This window comes from Trachurus japonicus, chromosome 19, assembly GCF_045865225.1.
Source record: "Trachurus japonicus isolate A0001 chromosome 19, Traja_1.0".
Taxonomy (NCBI): domain Eukaryota; kingdom Metazoa; phylum Chordata; class Actinopteri; order Carangiformes; family Carangidae; genus Trachurus; species Trachurus japonicus.
In genome coordinates, this window is record NC_140925.1 from 23,598,105 (window position 1) to 23,614,082 (window position 15,978).

The following is a 15,978-nucleotide window of genomic DNA, read 5'->3' on the forward strand; positions in this document are numbered from 1 at the left end:
TTTCTGTAAAAGAGCAGTTCTACATGAGGGGGTATAGATGTAAGCAGCAGGGAGGGATGATCATTTCTTCCTACAGTGACAGTAGAAGAGAATGATTTATCACAGCAGTTTTAACCAACGGGCCACAACAAACACTGCTTCCTTTTTTTTCTCTCAATGATATTTTATTAACTATTCAAATGTAGCCTATTCAAGGTAACACGACATGGCAGTATCAATATGAAAACAGGACTGCAAACAGCACCAACAACAAAATGCAATGAATGAGAAGAGGAAAGAATGGCAGCTGTTGTGGCATCACAATCACAGTCAAAAGAATGGGAAAAAAACAAGCTGTGGCTATTTTGGTCATTGATTAATCATCCTATCATGTTTCAAAGCAGAATACCAAATTCTCCAGCTCCTGTTCCCAAATATAATTCACTGATCATTTGTTTGGTTTTATTAATTCATCGATCAAATAAGTCCAATGCCCAACTCCTGGTCATGTCTTTAACGTCATGTTTTTTTCTTCTGACAAACAATTCAAAAATGCCAAATAGTCAGCTTATAATGACAAACCAAAAAACAAATGAACTGCTGCACCTGCAGTCACACACACAAGCAAAAAACAGTGGCAAATATTCCCGTTCACTTCTAGGCTTTTTCTTTCCACTTCTGAAATGTGTCTTGGGTTGTCAGCTTTGTTTCTACCTATCACTAGAAGACTCAGTTCCCCCCTCACCCTCCCATCCCCTGCAGTCAAAGTCATGAGGGAAACGTGCAATTTCCTGTGCGTAATGTGTGGGAATGTTGCTGTTCGACAAAAAATTCAAAACAACAAATACTGAAAAATAATAAAGAGATTTGTGGAGCTGCTGAGTTTAAAAAGTTACGCACTACGCATGGTTATCAAAACACTTGCGTTCACTTAGTTAATCAATAGGTGTCTTATCCAACCAGGGAAGAGGATTTGCTTCTGCTGTATTGCACGTTCTGCTTTCAGGCTGTCGAGGCTGCCAACACATCACCCCAGCACCCATGTGATTCTCATCCACTCCATCCCTCATCCCTATGAGGCAACCTGGGAGCGAGTTTGTCAAGCTTAGTCAAGCTTACTGTACCTTCTGCCTGTCGCCAAGCAGAACTAAACGAACCAGCCCAGTGGAGAAGCAGCGCTGCTTACTGGAGCTCAACCGTGCCAAAGGGGGCAATTTAAATAAAAAACATTATAATCACATGAGGAGAAATGTCTTTGGCTTCATAATTAGCAGTGGCGAGTGGGGGATATCTATGGTGCTGTTTGGTTTGGCTGTAGTGCTGCAACATGACAGGCTTGTTCATTATCCCCTTTTCAACTGTCTGCAAAGCACTTTCAAAAGTAAGGAGACACATAAGTCATGGAGATTTTATGCTCATAGTCTTTTGTCAAGGTGTGAACATTAACTGTCTGTATGTGACCCCTCCATACCCATTAATGGACACACAATTAAAGGGACCATATAGTCTTGCATGGAAACAGTTAAGCTAACCTGCTGCTAGCCTCATTGCCAAGCAACAACCCTAAAGTAACTACACAAAGTGAGGATAAAGCTGCATTCGATTGCACTCGGAACTCGGAAAGATCCAGGTCAGAAATTCCGACTTCTGAGGTAAATGCGTTTCATTGCGCAACCTCGGAAAACATGGCCGGCCACACTAAGGTGTCTTTCGAGCATCAAAAAGTAGGCTACTGCTGGGGAAGTAGGAACACAAATTAGACACGTAAGTAAAAGTTGAGAAGAAAGTGCAACACCATTTTGCTTTGACGTAGTTCCAACCGACTTGGGCTGCTTGGATTCTACCCGAATTCCTGAGTCGGAGTATTGAGTTCAAGGGATCTGTCCGAGCTCCGAGTGCAATTGAACGCTGCATAACTAGCTAAAAAATTGCAGTCTGTATGCTGACTGTGTAGTCCTATGGGTAAGTTTTACTCTTCTCTCCAACTCCAGACAAGAAGCCTATATTTCAACAAATGTCAGACTATAGCGTTAAATTAGAGCTGTGTACAGTTTATTCATTCAGCTTTTCAGAGCACAAAGTGTAAGGGTCCCTCAACTACAGCGATGTTGACATAGCGACAAACTCTGAAACAGTAGGTTCCCCCACTAGTCCGCTCAGGCAAATCTGAACATGGACCATTTATTTTATCTCACCACTGTGCCTCTCATCAGCTCTGCTCACTATTGGCCTTTATGGTCCCTGACAACTCATGTGACAAATAGCCTACAGGCTGCTTCTCTCCTGATACCTCATCTCCCTCCGCAATCTGCACTTCCCCTTTGATGATAATCGTCTGGTAGCAAAGACTGACCATGTGCATCAGCCATGGGGAATCAGTGTCTGGCATCAGGATCCACCAGCTGCCAGAGTCATTCATTAAGTGTGTTTCAAAGCAAGAGTTTGTGTGTTGTAGTGAAACCATGCCACCCTGTGGAGGGAAGTGCTCCAGAGTGCTTCAGATTGATGAGCACATCAGAGGATTTGGATGCTTCATTTGATCTAAAGATGGATTTAGGAGCTAAACAACTTGAATTTTAATGATCCCTGAGGGAGAATTCTGATATCACTAATCTCACTCAACCTTTAGGTCAGAGCACTGGGTCAGATAGAAAACTGCCATGTCTTGCCCGAGGACATGAGGCAGGATGGATGCTTACTGACAGTGCAGTGTGGAGTTTAGTCCTCTGGCAGAGCAATGGTGCTCATACCTACATTGCCACCGCCGATCACCGACCCAATGCTATTATAGGCTATGTCAAATCAGTGGACAATTAGACAGTTTTCAGTTGAATGAGTCTCTGATTCTACTCTTTTATAAGGGTTTATGCTAAAATTCACACCAGAGGTAGCCTATATCTGAACTTTCATGTCAACTTTCAAATTCAGCTTAACTATTTCAGACAAATGAGACACCTGTTAAATCTTCTGTTTTGTAGTGTCGAAGCACCAGTTAACCAGGCCAACTTCCTTCTGCACCCTACTTATGCAAATGTAGTTCTGGCCTGATCTGTGGAAGGCTGGCACTGGGACAACGGCTATTGGACTCTGGGATCATTGGTAATTGATAATCCCTTCTACCCTGCTTACATGCCAGTGGGTCAATCAGCAGCAGGCCAATATAGTTTACTGGAACTATCAACTAAAAGTTTCTAAAGTTGTAGTGCAGGTTTATCCTCATTATTTACTCATGTAAATAGGTTCTTTGAATTGATTGAACACCCCGATTTTCTTCCGTTTTTATTGAAATGCAGAGCGGAGTAAGAAAAGAGATAAAGCTTTAGTTTTAGTAATTAGATGAGATTATAACACAACACTGACACAGTTTGTTGGACTACAAAGAAAAATCCTGGAAGTAAACAGGAATATTGTACTATACAGAAAACATGGTGGACAAGTTAGCAGTGCCTATACTCATGGTAGCAAATGTTCACTCCCTCATCTGGATTACAAATGGAAATGAATTACATTGGACTGAGGAGAGCTTCTCAACATAGCTTGAGGACCTGCTGTCTTTTTATTTTTAAACAGATGGATAGAGTAATATGAAATGCACACATTAAAGGGAAGGTTTGGGTTTTTAGTTGTTTTTTCATTTTATTATATTACAATTATATTACCTGCAGGAGATGCTGATCAGGGTGCTTCCAGTTATAGCCAAGGGGCAGAACATACTGACTACTTCACACAGTTGTGTGAGATAGTCATTTGTTCGGTACATTAACTGCAGTAGAAGGAAGGCTGACAATAGCAGTTCGTTAGGGCTGTAACAGTACATAAAAAATTCTATTGGGTACGTGTCTTGGTTTTAAAGCCATGGTTCCGTTTATGATTGAGATAGATAGATAGATAGATAGATAGATAGATAGATAGATAGATAGATAGATAGATAGATAGATAGATAGATAGATAGATAGATAGATAGATAGATAGATAGATAGATAGATAGATAGATAGATAGATAGATAGATAGATAGATAGATCGATCGATCGATCGATCGATCGATCGATAGATAGATGAGTTGGTTTAGAAACCAAGATGCCCCATGACAAGTCAACTTCCTGTATCTATGTGACATGGGTTTCTACATGACCCCTTTAGGAGACTAGACAACTCTGAGTTGAGTTGCCAAAGTAAATACTGCATTCGTTTTTCACAAGCCACTCCTCTCCTGAACATCTTTTAAATCTTCTGTATCTCTTGTATCGCTTATCTCACTAGGATCCAGGGAGCTGGAGATTACAGAGTTCAGATATACAGACAGACAACCATTTCCATCTGGGCAATTTGGAGTTGCCAGTTACCATAACCTGCATGTCTTTGGTGTGTGGGAGGAAGCCGGAGCACACGGAGAGAGCCCACTCATGCACAGGGAGAACATGCAAACACCAGAAACATCTTGCTGTGAGGCGACAGTGCTAACCACTGCACCACTGCGCTGCCTCGTCTGAATGTTTTGACACCAAAATGGCAAATATCAGACGGACAGATCGGGAGAAAATTAACTTTGTTCAAGACCTGTTTCTACTAACTTACCAAATATAAATAGCTCACTTTCTTCCGCCGACGACTTTTATAAATCCACACACATCTTCACAACATGAGGTGGGGGCATGGGTGACCGCGCCCAGTTGATGCAGCCTCTTATGAGCCATCTTGATAGAAATACCACTATCAAGATACCTCATGACAAGCTGCGCCAATGATATACCTAGGAGATCTATGCCAAATCTCGCGATCGTGTGTTGTTGAGACCGAGACAGGTCTTGAACAAAAAAAATTATCCTGATTTGACCGTCTGAAATTTGCCATTTTTGTGTCAAAATGTTCAAAATGAGATGAGGCATGTAAAAAAAAAAGGCTCCAATATTTACTTTGGTGACTATGGGGTGAAAGACTCAACCATAATCTGTGTTCAAGTTCACTTTTCATAGGCGTGTTACCACTGAATGAACTTCGGTGTAATATCACGGCACCCGGGGCAGTTAGTGCGTGTCTCCACTGCAGGAACCACCCCTGAAGGACCATCTCCAGGAACTTTTACGCGGCCAAAAAAAGTCCCTGCTTTGACTCATCATGGGGTGTCTTGGTTTCTAAACCGCCTTTGGTTCGGTCAATATGCGATCCGTGTGCACTAATTTGATGTATCCTGCAGAACTCGCAACCTTAACCATAGATAGATAGATAGATAGATAGATAGATAGATAGATAGATAGATAGATAGATAGAGTCAGTCCTCTCCTCTCTGTAGGAGAGAGAGGGTGAGGCAAGTTGTCCCCTGTGTGGCCTGTACCCAATTTACTGTAGCCTAAACCTATACCCAGGTCAGAGGGGTTAACACTTAAAACACAAACCTAATTGTTAAATTCAGTCTGAGTCATTGTCAGTGTTCTTCATTGGTGTCTCAGCTAGAGATGTGAAGATTTTTGCCTCTGGCCTGTCTCTATCTTCATCATCTTCCCGTGACCTCTTCCCTGATGGTCCTGGTTGGCTGCATATTTCTGCCACCTCCAAGTACTCATCTTCATCACCCTCCCTTGACCTCTTCTTTGGTGGATCATCGTCTTCATCATCCTCCCTTGACCTCTTCCTTGGTGGTGGGTCGTCGTCCTCATCATCCCCCTTTGGGCTCTTCTTTGAGCTCTTCCTTGACCTCTTCCTTGGTGGACCTGGCTGGCTGAATATTTCTGCAGATTCTGTGTGCTTGTCCTCATCATTTTTCCTGGACCTCTTGCATGCTGGTAGTGGCTGGCAGGATAATTTTGCTGACATCAGGTCCTCGTCTTCACCAATATCCCTTAACCTCTCCCTTGAAGGTCCTGATTGGCTGAAAATTTCTGCGACTTCCAGGTCCTCATCTTCATTGTCCTGTCCTGACCTCTTCCCTGGTGGGTCGTTGTTTTCATCGTCCTCCCTTGACCTCTTCCTTGGTGGGTTGTCGTCTTCATCGTCCCCCTTTGGTCTCTTCTTTGAGTTCTTCCGTGACCTCTTCCTTGGTAGACCTGGCTGGCAGAATAACTTTGCTGCCCCTTTCCCGGATTTCTTTCTTGACGGTCCAGGCTGTGTGATTTTATCACTCGTCTCCTCTGCAGCTCCTGCATTCGCAGCCAGATCAAAGCTGCCAAGACTGTGAGTGAGATCCTGTACAGCTCTCAGTCTAACAGTATTGTTAGCATACTTAGATGATGTACCGAGCAGAGGGTCTTCTTTCAAAGGTTCAGCATCAGCATATTTAATGAGGCTATTTCCAGTATTCTCATTGTCACTGTCAGAGCTGCAGTCAGCAAACTCGTCCCACCACTCAAATTTACTGGAGCTTGATCTTTTTGTAGCAGGCAGGGGACCTTCGTTAACTTGAGCACTAATACCAGCATCTCTAGCAATTTCATCGTTGCCACTGTTGTCGTGGTTGTCATTGTTGAAGTTTTCATTGCTGGTGTTGTTGCCATGGTTTTCATCTATGTCATTGTTGTCTGCGTTTTCATCAATGGCGCCATGGTCTACATTTTCATTGGTGGCATCGTTGTCTACATTTTCATTGATGAGGTTGTTGTCTACATTTTCATTAATAGCGTCGACAAGGTCTCCATCGTTGGCATTGTTGTCAATGTCGTTTTCAACGTTGTTGTCAACGTCATTTTCATGGTCTCCATAATTGACGTTGTTGTCAAGGTCTCCATCGTTGGCCTCATTGCCAGGGTTTTCCTGGTTGACATTGGCAAAAGCATTGCCTCTATCAACGTTTCCATTAAAAAGTTCATCATCAAAATAATGATGATTCAAAAGGAAGTCCACCCAGGCAAGAATATTAGCATTAAGCTGATCAGCTATGGGCCGGTCAGCTATATACACAACTATAGGCATTAACATCCCTGCAAAAGAAAACAGAGATTTAGTATGTCATAATAATTATTTTTGATAAAATTGTAAAGCAGATAAGAGTCTTAGATAAGATAATATCAGAGAAATACATTACTAAACTGGTATAAATAGATTTTTAAAAAATTATATTTTATATTTTATTTATAAATAAATGTATAGAATTAGAATCTTTCCACTACCAAATTAACAATTACCGGTACAGTATGTATTTCTGTATCTAAACTTGCGTAAATTTTAATATCATAATATCATGTCAAACCAAATACATACTATTTCTTCCGTTGTGTTCTCCATCTCCTCTGCCATCCATTTTTAGTATGATCAGAAAGGAAGGAACAAGTGAAAAACTCCTGCGCGTCTCAGTCAGAAACTCTTGCTCTACAATGTCTACAGAATGACACAAGTGTGATGTCATCCACTGGATTGTGCATAAAAGAACAGCGGTTCGTGACGTCATCCATAATGTGTGACATCACCTATGTGTGATGTCACACGTTACCCATACACAGTTGTCATCATCCACTTATGATTGTGATCGAGGCGTTCGTGACGTCGGGTTTGGGAAGTGACGTTATGACGCAGGGGGGGGGGGGGGGGGGGGCATTCCTATGTGCCCACAGCCATATGCTCCCACATATAATATTTCTTCTCAAAATTAGTATGCTCCCACATAGAATATTTCTTCTCAAAATTAGGCTCTGTGCTCCCACATATCCTTTTTCATGAATTTGCAATCCCCTTTTTTTGCATCCCCTTTGCATCCCCTTTCTCCCTATTTGTTAGCCAATTATACCCAACCTTTTATCCAGTATAGCAAGTAGCACAGAGGCCTCGCATTAATTTGACTAGCCTCCTGTCAGTTGGTGCAATTTAGACAGGGTTAGGGTTAGACACTTAGGGACTAATTTTGAGAAAAATCTTAGAAATGTGGGTACATAGGGCTGTGGGGGGACTTCCCTAAATGTTTTTCTTTCTTTTTTTTAAATAATAAAATATTCATGATGGAGTGGGGTCGGGGACGCTGAGATGACTCGCCCACCTGACCACTGTTAAGATAAATAAAGAGCATTGCTAACTTCACATCCAGCTAGCCAACTGCGTTTGGCACATGGTTTGGCATAACACATGGTCACTTGCCTGCTGCTGGATTTTCAAGTCAGGTTGCTCCGGTCCAAGCTCCTTTTTTTTTCCTCCAGCGAACGCCTCGTGAAAGGATTATTTCGTAAAGAAACAACCGAATTTTCTTTTGCTGCCGCCATTGTCTCCTGTCTGGTCGTTGTTGTTGTCATTCTGCTCCGTATGCACGCGGGCGCGTCTGTTGCTGTTTGAGTGACAGTAGCGTCTCCGTTGCCAGGGGAGTGACTTTGATTGACAGGTGTCATGAATCAATCAGATTGGATGAAAAATTACCCAAACGCGCTGATTCGCCACGGGCGCAGCGAGTAACCAATTAGAGATCAGCATGAAGTCACATGGAAGCCAAAAGTAAAACCGACCTCCCTCGCTATTGAAATGTATAAAACAACCCCGAATAAATATAATAATAATAATAATAGTAATAATAAACCCAATATGGAATGGAAAAGCTTAAAAATTTAAAAGTAAAACCCATTGTGAACACTGAACAGATGTGGTAATTACTTTTTATTTATGTTTAGGCTTTTCCTGAAATTTTGTGATCTTTGCAGAAGCTTTTAGTGGTAACCAACAGGCTGAGAAAGTATTATCGCTTTGGTATATTGGTATAGCAAATTTGCAAAATGTTGAAAATGAACTGATTAATTTTTCAGTCAGAACGCCCAGTCGGCGTGGTCAAAGAAACAACATATTAAAATTGATAGGCTACAAGTTTGGGCACATTTCTGCAGCCTTAAGTGAAGTTGCACTTGATGATTCAGTCATTTCAGCAACATCAACAAAAAAAAGAAAGTGTGGTTTGTCCAATAAGTCACAGATTAAACACAAATCTGTGCGGGGCAGCTGTGAGTGGGATCTCGTCAATGATTATCCCGCTGTTACACACAACTTTTGCCATTTCTACCATCTTGCTAGTTGGAGAGCTAAACTTGGTTTGCTGCTGCTGTGTCTTTTTATAGCCCGCACGTTTGCAGGGAGTCGAGCTCACTTGAAAGGCGAGCGTGCAGTAACTCTGACTGAATGAACGCAGCTGTTTGCAGGCCTTTCTTTTACAGGACAGAGTCAAAACCTCCGACTAACGCGTAGCTCAGAAGAAGCATCGGGGAACGATCCACCTCAGTCTGCAGCCCCGGTGTCAGCTGAAGTTTGTGGCCGCCTCCTGAAGCCTGATTTCTGGGGACGACTCGCAGCAATGGACCGGTGAGGGTGCCACAGCATGGAGGAGGGATAGCCCACAGCATGTGCAACACTTTACTGAAATGATCCTCAAATCAAACTAGAGTAGCTTTTTACATTTAGTCGACTGTTTGTTTGTTTTTTTACATGCTTGACCAATTTATTATTACTATATACATAACTGACAAGTCTGATCATGATAAGTTTACAAATGTAAAAATAAATAAATAATGGAATAGATTATTTCTGTCTGAAATACTTTGACAGTTTTCAGCTGAAATAATGAACATGTCAAATACATGAACCACTTGGAATTAATGCAAGAAAATCATGAATTTCTCAAGTCATCATCAGAATAGTTGTATTTCTGTTTAATGTCAAGGACTTTGCAGTAATTGGCTTATTCCTCGAGTTACTTTGTGTGTTTAAAGTCTAAAGTGTATTTAAAAAAAAAAAAAAAATGATTGTGTTAATACAGATCCGCAACACTGGAGCACTATAAGGCAGGCATGTTGCTGAGTGGTGTTGGTGATGCTATTGGGTACAGAAACCAGCTGTGGGAGTACAATGAGTCTGGACCAGCTATTCACCAGGTCAGTGTGGTAAAAGTATATTTGTATATAATATGGTATCATATATAGTCATATATCGTCTTTTTCTGTACCATCTGTCTCTGCTCTGTCTCACTCAGGAGCTGAAGGAGCTCGGTGGTCTGAAGAACATCAAGGCTGAGCTCCCTGATTGGCCAGTGAGTGACGACACGGTTCTGCATCTGGCAACGGCTGAAGGACTGACGAGCGGTGAGGGGTCAAAAGCACATTGAATTTGCTGTCTGTGTTTTCCGTCTCTCCTCCTCCCATTTCGTTTCAAACGAGGAGTTGATTGGATTGATCCGATGGTCGGCGTTGTTCTGATGAGGCCTCATCAGGACACACACCACACCTCGCTCCTCCACAAGAGCCACAACTAAAGGTTAAATCTAATTCCCAGTCTTGCCTTGATTTGCTGCTCTATTATGTCGCCACACAAGTGGAAGGAGGACGGCAGAAATTCCACTTGACCTTTAACTGAGATAAGGCAAACAACGGCCAGCCTTGTTGACAGATGTTACTTCTAAAAAATGTTAATATGGACACGATGTGCAGTTTTAACAAGTTAGGTCTGCTGTGTCTCCTCGCAGGGAAGAGAGGGGAGGAGCTTCTGCATGAGGTGGCTGCTCGATATGTGGAGGGGATGAAAGACATGGAAGGGAGGAAACCAGGGCCTTCCAGCATCCTGGGTGAGACGGAGCCTCATTTATCAGTCGCATCACATCCATTGGTCACTACGGCAGACATGTGACTTCCTATTTTCTCTTTTAGGCGTGTCCCAGTTGAGGCCTGGGGAGGAGGGGGGTTTCAGAGTGCCCTATAACCCAGAGGGGACGGGCTGTGGAGCAGCCATGAGGTCCATGTGCATCGGCCTGATGTAAGACCCAAGTACAAAACAATTCAGTCTAGTCTTAAAGGGATAGTTCACCTAAAATTGAAATTTCACTCATTATCTACTCACCCTCATGTCGACTAAGTCCTCCGTGGCTTCTCTGAGTTACAGGGGGTCTCGGCATAGCAGTGCATGTCCATATAATGTTCTTCGTAACAAAAAGACACACCAAAAAACATCCAAATACCTCCATGCTGCTCGTATGTAATGTCCGTCTTGTATTGAAGCCCCGAAATGCGAAATTGTCCCGAAAAAAATTAAATATTTTTTTAACTATATTTCAAGCTTGTTTGTAGCGGAAGCTCCTCTTCCTGGTTCGTCAAATTTGGACGAACCAGGGTCTGTCCTCTTCCCAGTTCGTCCAAATTTGACGAACCGGAAAGAGGAGCTTCGAGAAGCTTCCGTTACAAAACAAGCTTGAAAAATAGACTTATTTAATTTTTTTCAGGACAATTTCACATTTCGGGGCTTCAATACAAGACGGACATTACATATGAGCAGCATGGAGGTATTTGGATGTTTTTTGGTGTGTCTTTTTGTTACGAAGAAAAGTGGTATCCATTTACAACCGTTATACTGTATGGACATGCACTGCTATGCCGAGACCCCCTGTAACTCAGAGAAGCCACGGAGGACTCTGAAACTTCTCCCAGCCCTTAGTCCACATGAGGGTGAGGAACTATCCCTTTAATGCAGCCCAGCAGATTGGATACTCTGTATATCTGCTTATTATGTGTTAATTATCAGTGACCTTGCAGCACAGAGAGTGTACTAAAGCCTCCCTGTGAGTGCAGTCAGTGAAGGTGTGGGACTAGTAGAGAAGGTCAGAGAAGTTATAAATTCAGGGTTCATACACCCTTTCAGAGGATACATTAAAGCACTTTCAAAGTTAATTTTAAAGCTTTTCCAGCACCTTACAGTTGTGGTAAGTTATATGTTCATATGAATACATATATAAATACATATACAAATCTTTTAACTTTTATTATAGGGGATTAAAAGTTGACCTCCTTATGTAACCGACATGACCTTCACAGTGAAGGTCAGAGTCCAAAATAACTCTGAGGTTCCTCACTCACCCGCTGTATATTTCAGAGACGAGTGTGAATATGTTTCCATGGAACCACATTCAATTTTTATTATTTATTATTATTATCTATTTTAAAATTGAAAAAAAAAATAATAATCCAGCTAATCTTTAAATTGTAGAAGGTTGGGGATTTAGTGGTTGCAGTTAATTTGGACTAATCAACTGATGCGCTAATTGCTTTAGACCTGAACTCAACACTGTTGTTCAGTGACAGGAATGTGATGAGGAAAAAATTCAAGGGACTGACCTGAGTTTCAGTTGTAGACAGAAAAAGAAAAGTTGGTAATGTTATTATAACTATTAGGCTCCAAGGGACACATGGAAAACTTGGCATCAACATTACTTAGTGAAGTTTACAGTAGCTCCTTATATTCCAAGCGGTTTATCGTAAATCTACAGTGTGGTACATGTGCTGTCTTTGATAACAAAGCAGACAAAAACAAGTAATTTTCGTTTGAGATTCGGGTTTAAAACATCAAGGACGTCATATGAACCCAGTTACATTATGAAAAGAAGAAATGACTTTGAATATAATGTGACCCTCAAATGCTTGAACACATCTTCCAGCTACACATAAACGCTGATATAAACTTAACTACCATGTCCTTACCAGGTATCCAAAGCCTGACCAGCTGTTGTCGCTGGTGGCGGTTGCCGTGGAGACGGGGAGGATGACCCATCCCCACCCCACCGGTTTCCTGGGAGCCGTGGCGTCGGCCCTTTTCACCGCGTACGCCATCCAGCGCCGGCCAATCACGACGTGGGGTCTGGGCCTGGTCAACGAGGCCTGTCCAATAGCCAAGAACTTTGTTCAGTCTCGAGGTTTCACGGTGGAGGAGGTGGAGAGAGACTGGGGCTACTTCTGTGACAAGTGGCAGTGGTACGAGCCTGTCATGTTGTATTCAACTCCAGGTTTCCACCATCAGCAACTTCTCTTAGCCTATTTCAGTCTCAAGGTTAATAGAGAATGGCAGGAGACTTGCACTGAAATGTCAGTGGATGTTTTGAGTACAGCCGTGTGACCTCATTTCTCTTCTAGGCTTGTGTTGTGCCCCCTAATATCAATAACACAAAACACACACATTGATTTGTTACTCACCCTCACTTGTGATATTTCATATTTTCTCTTCTGTAAACACCAACCATCAATGATCCTGCTGACCCAAGCCTGATGTAGCTCATTCCTGACACAGTGGCAGAGCTCCACTGTTGTACAGAGGCTATTAATTACACATCAGTGAGCCGAACTGTTGCACTGAGCAGCACATTCCCTCATGACGATAAACACACGCACACTAGTTTACTTTCCCTGCTGCTGTAAACACTGTACACCAAAGGAGTTTAACTCTCCAACTGAAAATAGTCCACAACAAATACTCTATTAACTCATGTTTGAGTTCCTACAGTATCCAAATACTATTTTATGAAATTACTGTGACTTTTTTTAAGAAATGAAACTATTTTTGTTATAGAAATATGTCTGTAATGGACATAGAGTGAATCTGCTTATATATGACTAGATGCCATTGTGTGCTTAAAGGGATAGTTCACCCAAAATTCAAATTGCACTCATTATCTACTCACCCTCATGTGGACTAAGGGCTGGGAGAAGTTTCAGAGTCCTCTGTGGCTTCTCTGAGTTACAGGGGGTCTCGGCGTAGCAGTGCATGTCAATATAACGGTTGCAAATGGATACCAACTGTCTTCGTAACAAAAAGACACACCAAAAAACATCCAAATACCTCCATGCTGCTCGTATGTAATGTCCGTCTTGTATTGAAGCCCCGAAATGCGAAATTGTCCCGAAAAAAATTAAATAAGTCTATATTTCAAGCTTGTTTGCAGCGGAAGCTTCTCTTCCTGGTCCGTCCAAATCTTAGTAATCGCACGGACGCCGGCGCAAATCGCGTGAGATTTGGACAATGAGTGCAATTTGAATTTTGGGTGAACTATCCTTTTAAATTGATAACATGAACAGTTAACACTTTATAAGTACACACTATTAAGCATTAGTTAAGCATTAAATACTGAATTCATCATTTATAACACATGAATACTCATTAGTATGTAGTTTATAAACACAGTTAAAAATGTTTTACTCATCATTATAGGCACTAACTGTATTTATAAACTACATACTAAAGAGTATTCATGCGTTATAAATGAAGAATTCAGTATTTATTAATGCTTAACTAATAATTATTATTGTGTACTTATTATAAAGTGTTACCACATGAACTGGATATCATGATAACATGCTCCACTTCATATATACACAATGGAAATGGTGCATCAGTTTGTCAATGACCCTTGCATCAGGCGAGTGCTCTTCTGTGTGTGTCTCTACCTGTCTCTGTCCTCTGACCACAGGTACCTGGACTTGAGGGGCATCTCTACCGGGAAGGGCCCTGTCATCTGGCCTGATTCCTACGGCCCTGCAGAGAGAGACGAAGCCTACAAGAGCTTCAGCCTGTCGGGCTGGGCGGGACGCAGCGGCCACGACGCACCTATGATCGCCTACGACGCCATGCTGGGGGCGGGGGCAGACTGGGAGGAGCTGATGGGCAGAGCAGGCTTCCATGGAGGTCAGATACTCAAGTCAAGAAAATGTCTCTTTGGAGACTTTTCTTACATAACTGTACTCAAAAATACCACCACAGCATATCTGCAGTGAACTCCAGTTTATTCCTCAACTGTACCTTTTAGTATTAAACCCTTCTGCGGGCATCCAGCCTGATCATCTCCTCCTACTCACAACCTGGCCAGCATATCCTCCTCCTCTTGGTTTTAGAGTGATGTTTTTCCCTTCGCCTGTCTCATCTATAGTCAGGGCACTTTTTTGCTCAGACGGGACCATATGGACTGACGGTCTGCACTCTAATTGGTCCTCATCTGTCATTGTCTTGAGGACAGAGGCAGCTTTGTAGAGCCTGCGCAAATGAAGCGGAAAGGGAACTTGTTTTATGCAGTAGCTCCTCGACTTTTAGGTGTATGAAGGCTCCCGTGTGAACATTTAAATGGGAATTTCAATTTTAAACCATTGTAACAGATGTTGCAGTCAGTGTTTCTGCCTAGTCTGCAGTTAATATCATTTTGAAAAGAAGTCAAGATTATCACAACCTCCCTACACGTGGTAGTTTTAATTCTGGGAAACTGAACTCACTAAATAAATTCATAGCAGTAAATAAGTATTAGAGTTCTTATTTGACCTCCCAGTGTTATATAATTAATTGAGAAATAAATTTGAGATAAATAGTCTAATAAGATCCATTTAATTAAAATGGAAATGCTATGAATTTATCACTGGCCTTATCCTCATGCTGTTCTGTCTTTTCTCTTCTCTTGCCGGTCAGGTGACAGCGACAGCACAGCTGTGATCGCCTGCTGCTGCTGGGGTCTCCTCTACGGCAAACAGGGGGTCCCTGAAGGTAACTACTCCAACCTGGAGTACAGGGATCGACTGGAGCGCAGCGCCGAGCAGCTGTACGCCCTGTCGCATTGAGGCCACGGCACGTCTGTGTCCTAACATGTTGCTCCGTGAGGAAAGTAGGCCACACACTCTGACACATTGACGATCTTGAGCGCTGTCACCGAGCCACAAAGTGTGGTGTCATACTTTGCCTGAAGGGGAAGCAGAGTGTCCCACTAACCTTAAGCCGTTTCCTATCTGCCACAACGAGGACTGTGACTGACGATGTGGGCACTGAGGTTGGTGCATACAGAGGGGTCCCCCTAGTGACTGTTTGGAATTTACATACAGAGTTGTAGCACTGAGCGGAACGAATCCAAGCTAATGAGAATGTGAGGAGAATACAATAAGTCCCTTAGGAGGTAATTACTTCGTTTTGTCAGCCTGACATAATAGCAAATGCTTAGCGAGCTTCAAATTAAAAGTCTTCCTGTTATTGTTCAATGAAAAAAAAAAAACATTTCAGTGCCTCGTTACGGCTGTTAACTGTGACTTCACATAGAAAAGAGCAGAACTGTAACTACGATACCCTAGACTTGCACAATGAATCCTACAATAAATTAAACAAACAAACCTTTGTAGTTGAGTTGAAAACTTTATTTTTTGGTCATTGTTGTTTTAATATTTTTTTTGTCCATCTTGTCCTTTTTTTTTTATTAATTATATTTTCCTACAGGAGAGAAGAGGGGCAAAGGGTTGGGTTTGAACTACTGGATCAAGTTT

At 42.2% G+C, this 15,978-nt stretch overlaps 2 protein-coding genes across 2 annotated transcripts; one reads left to right on the forward strand and one right to left on the reverse strand.

The window, feature by feature from the left end:
* Nucleotides 1-5,264: 5,264 nt before the first annotated feature.
* LOC146968109 (uncharacterized) lies at nt 5,265-7,286 on the reverse strand. Its single transcript, XM_085762298.1, has 2 exons — nt 7,172-7,286; nt 5,265-6,891 (listed from the first exon to the last, which is right to left on the reverse strand). The coding sequence occupies exons 1-2, from the start codon at nt 7,209-7,211 to the stop codon at nt 5,387-5,389; spliced, it is 1,545 nt and encodes a 514-aa protein (XP_085618424.1). The 5' UTR covers nt 7,212-7,286; the 3' UTR covers nt 5,265-5,386.
* Nucleotides 7,287-8,930: 1,644 nt separating this feature from the next.
* On the forward strand, nt 8,931-15,841 carry adprh (ADP-ribosylarginine hydrolase). The gene is made up of 8 exons (XM_085761950.1): nt 8,931-9,238; nt 9,693-9,807; nt 9,906-10,014; nt 10,395-10,493; nt 10,576-10,681; nt 12,400-12,666; nt 14,157-14,371; nt 15,140-15,841. Exons 1-8 carry the CDS (start codon nt 9,231-9,233, stop codon nt 15,286-15,288), a joined length of 1,068 nt encoding a protein of 355 aa, XP_085618076.1. The 5' UTR covers nt 8,931-9,230; the 3' UTR covers nt 15,289-15,841.
* The last annotated feature ends 137 nt before the right edge of the window (nt 15,842-15,978 follow it).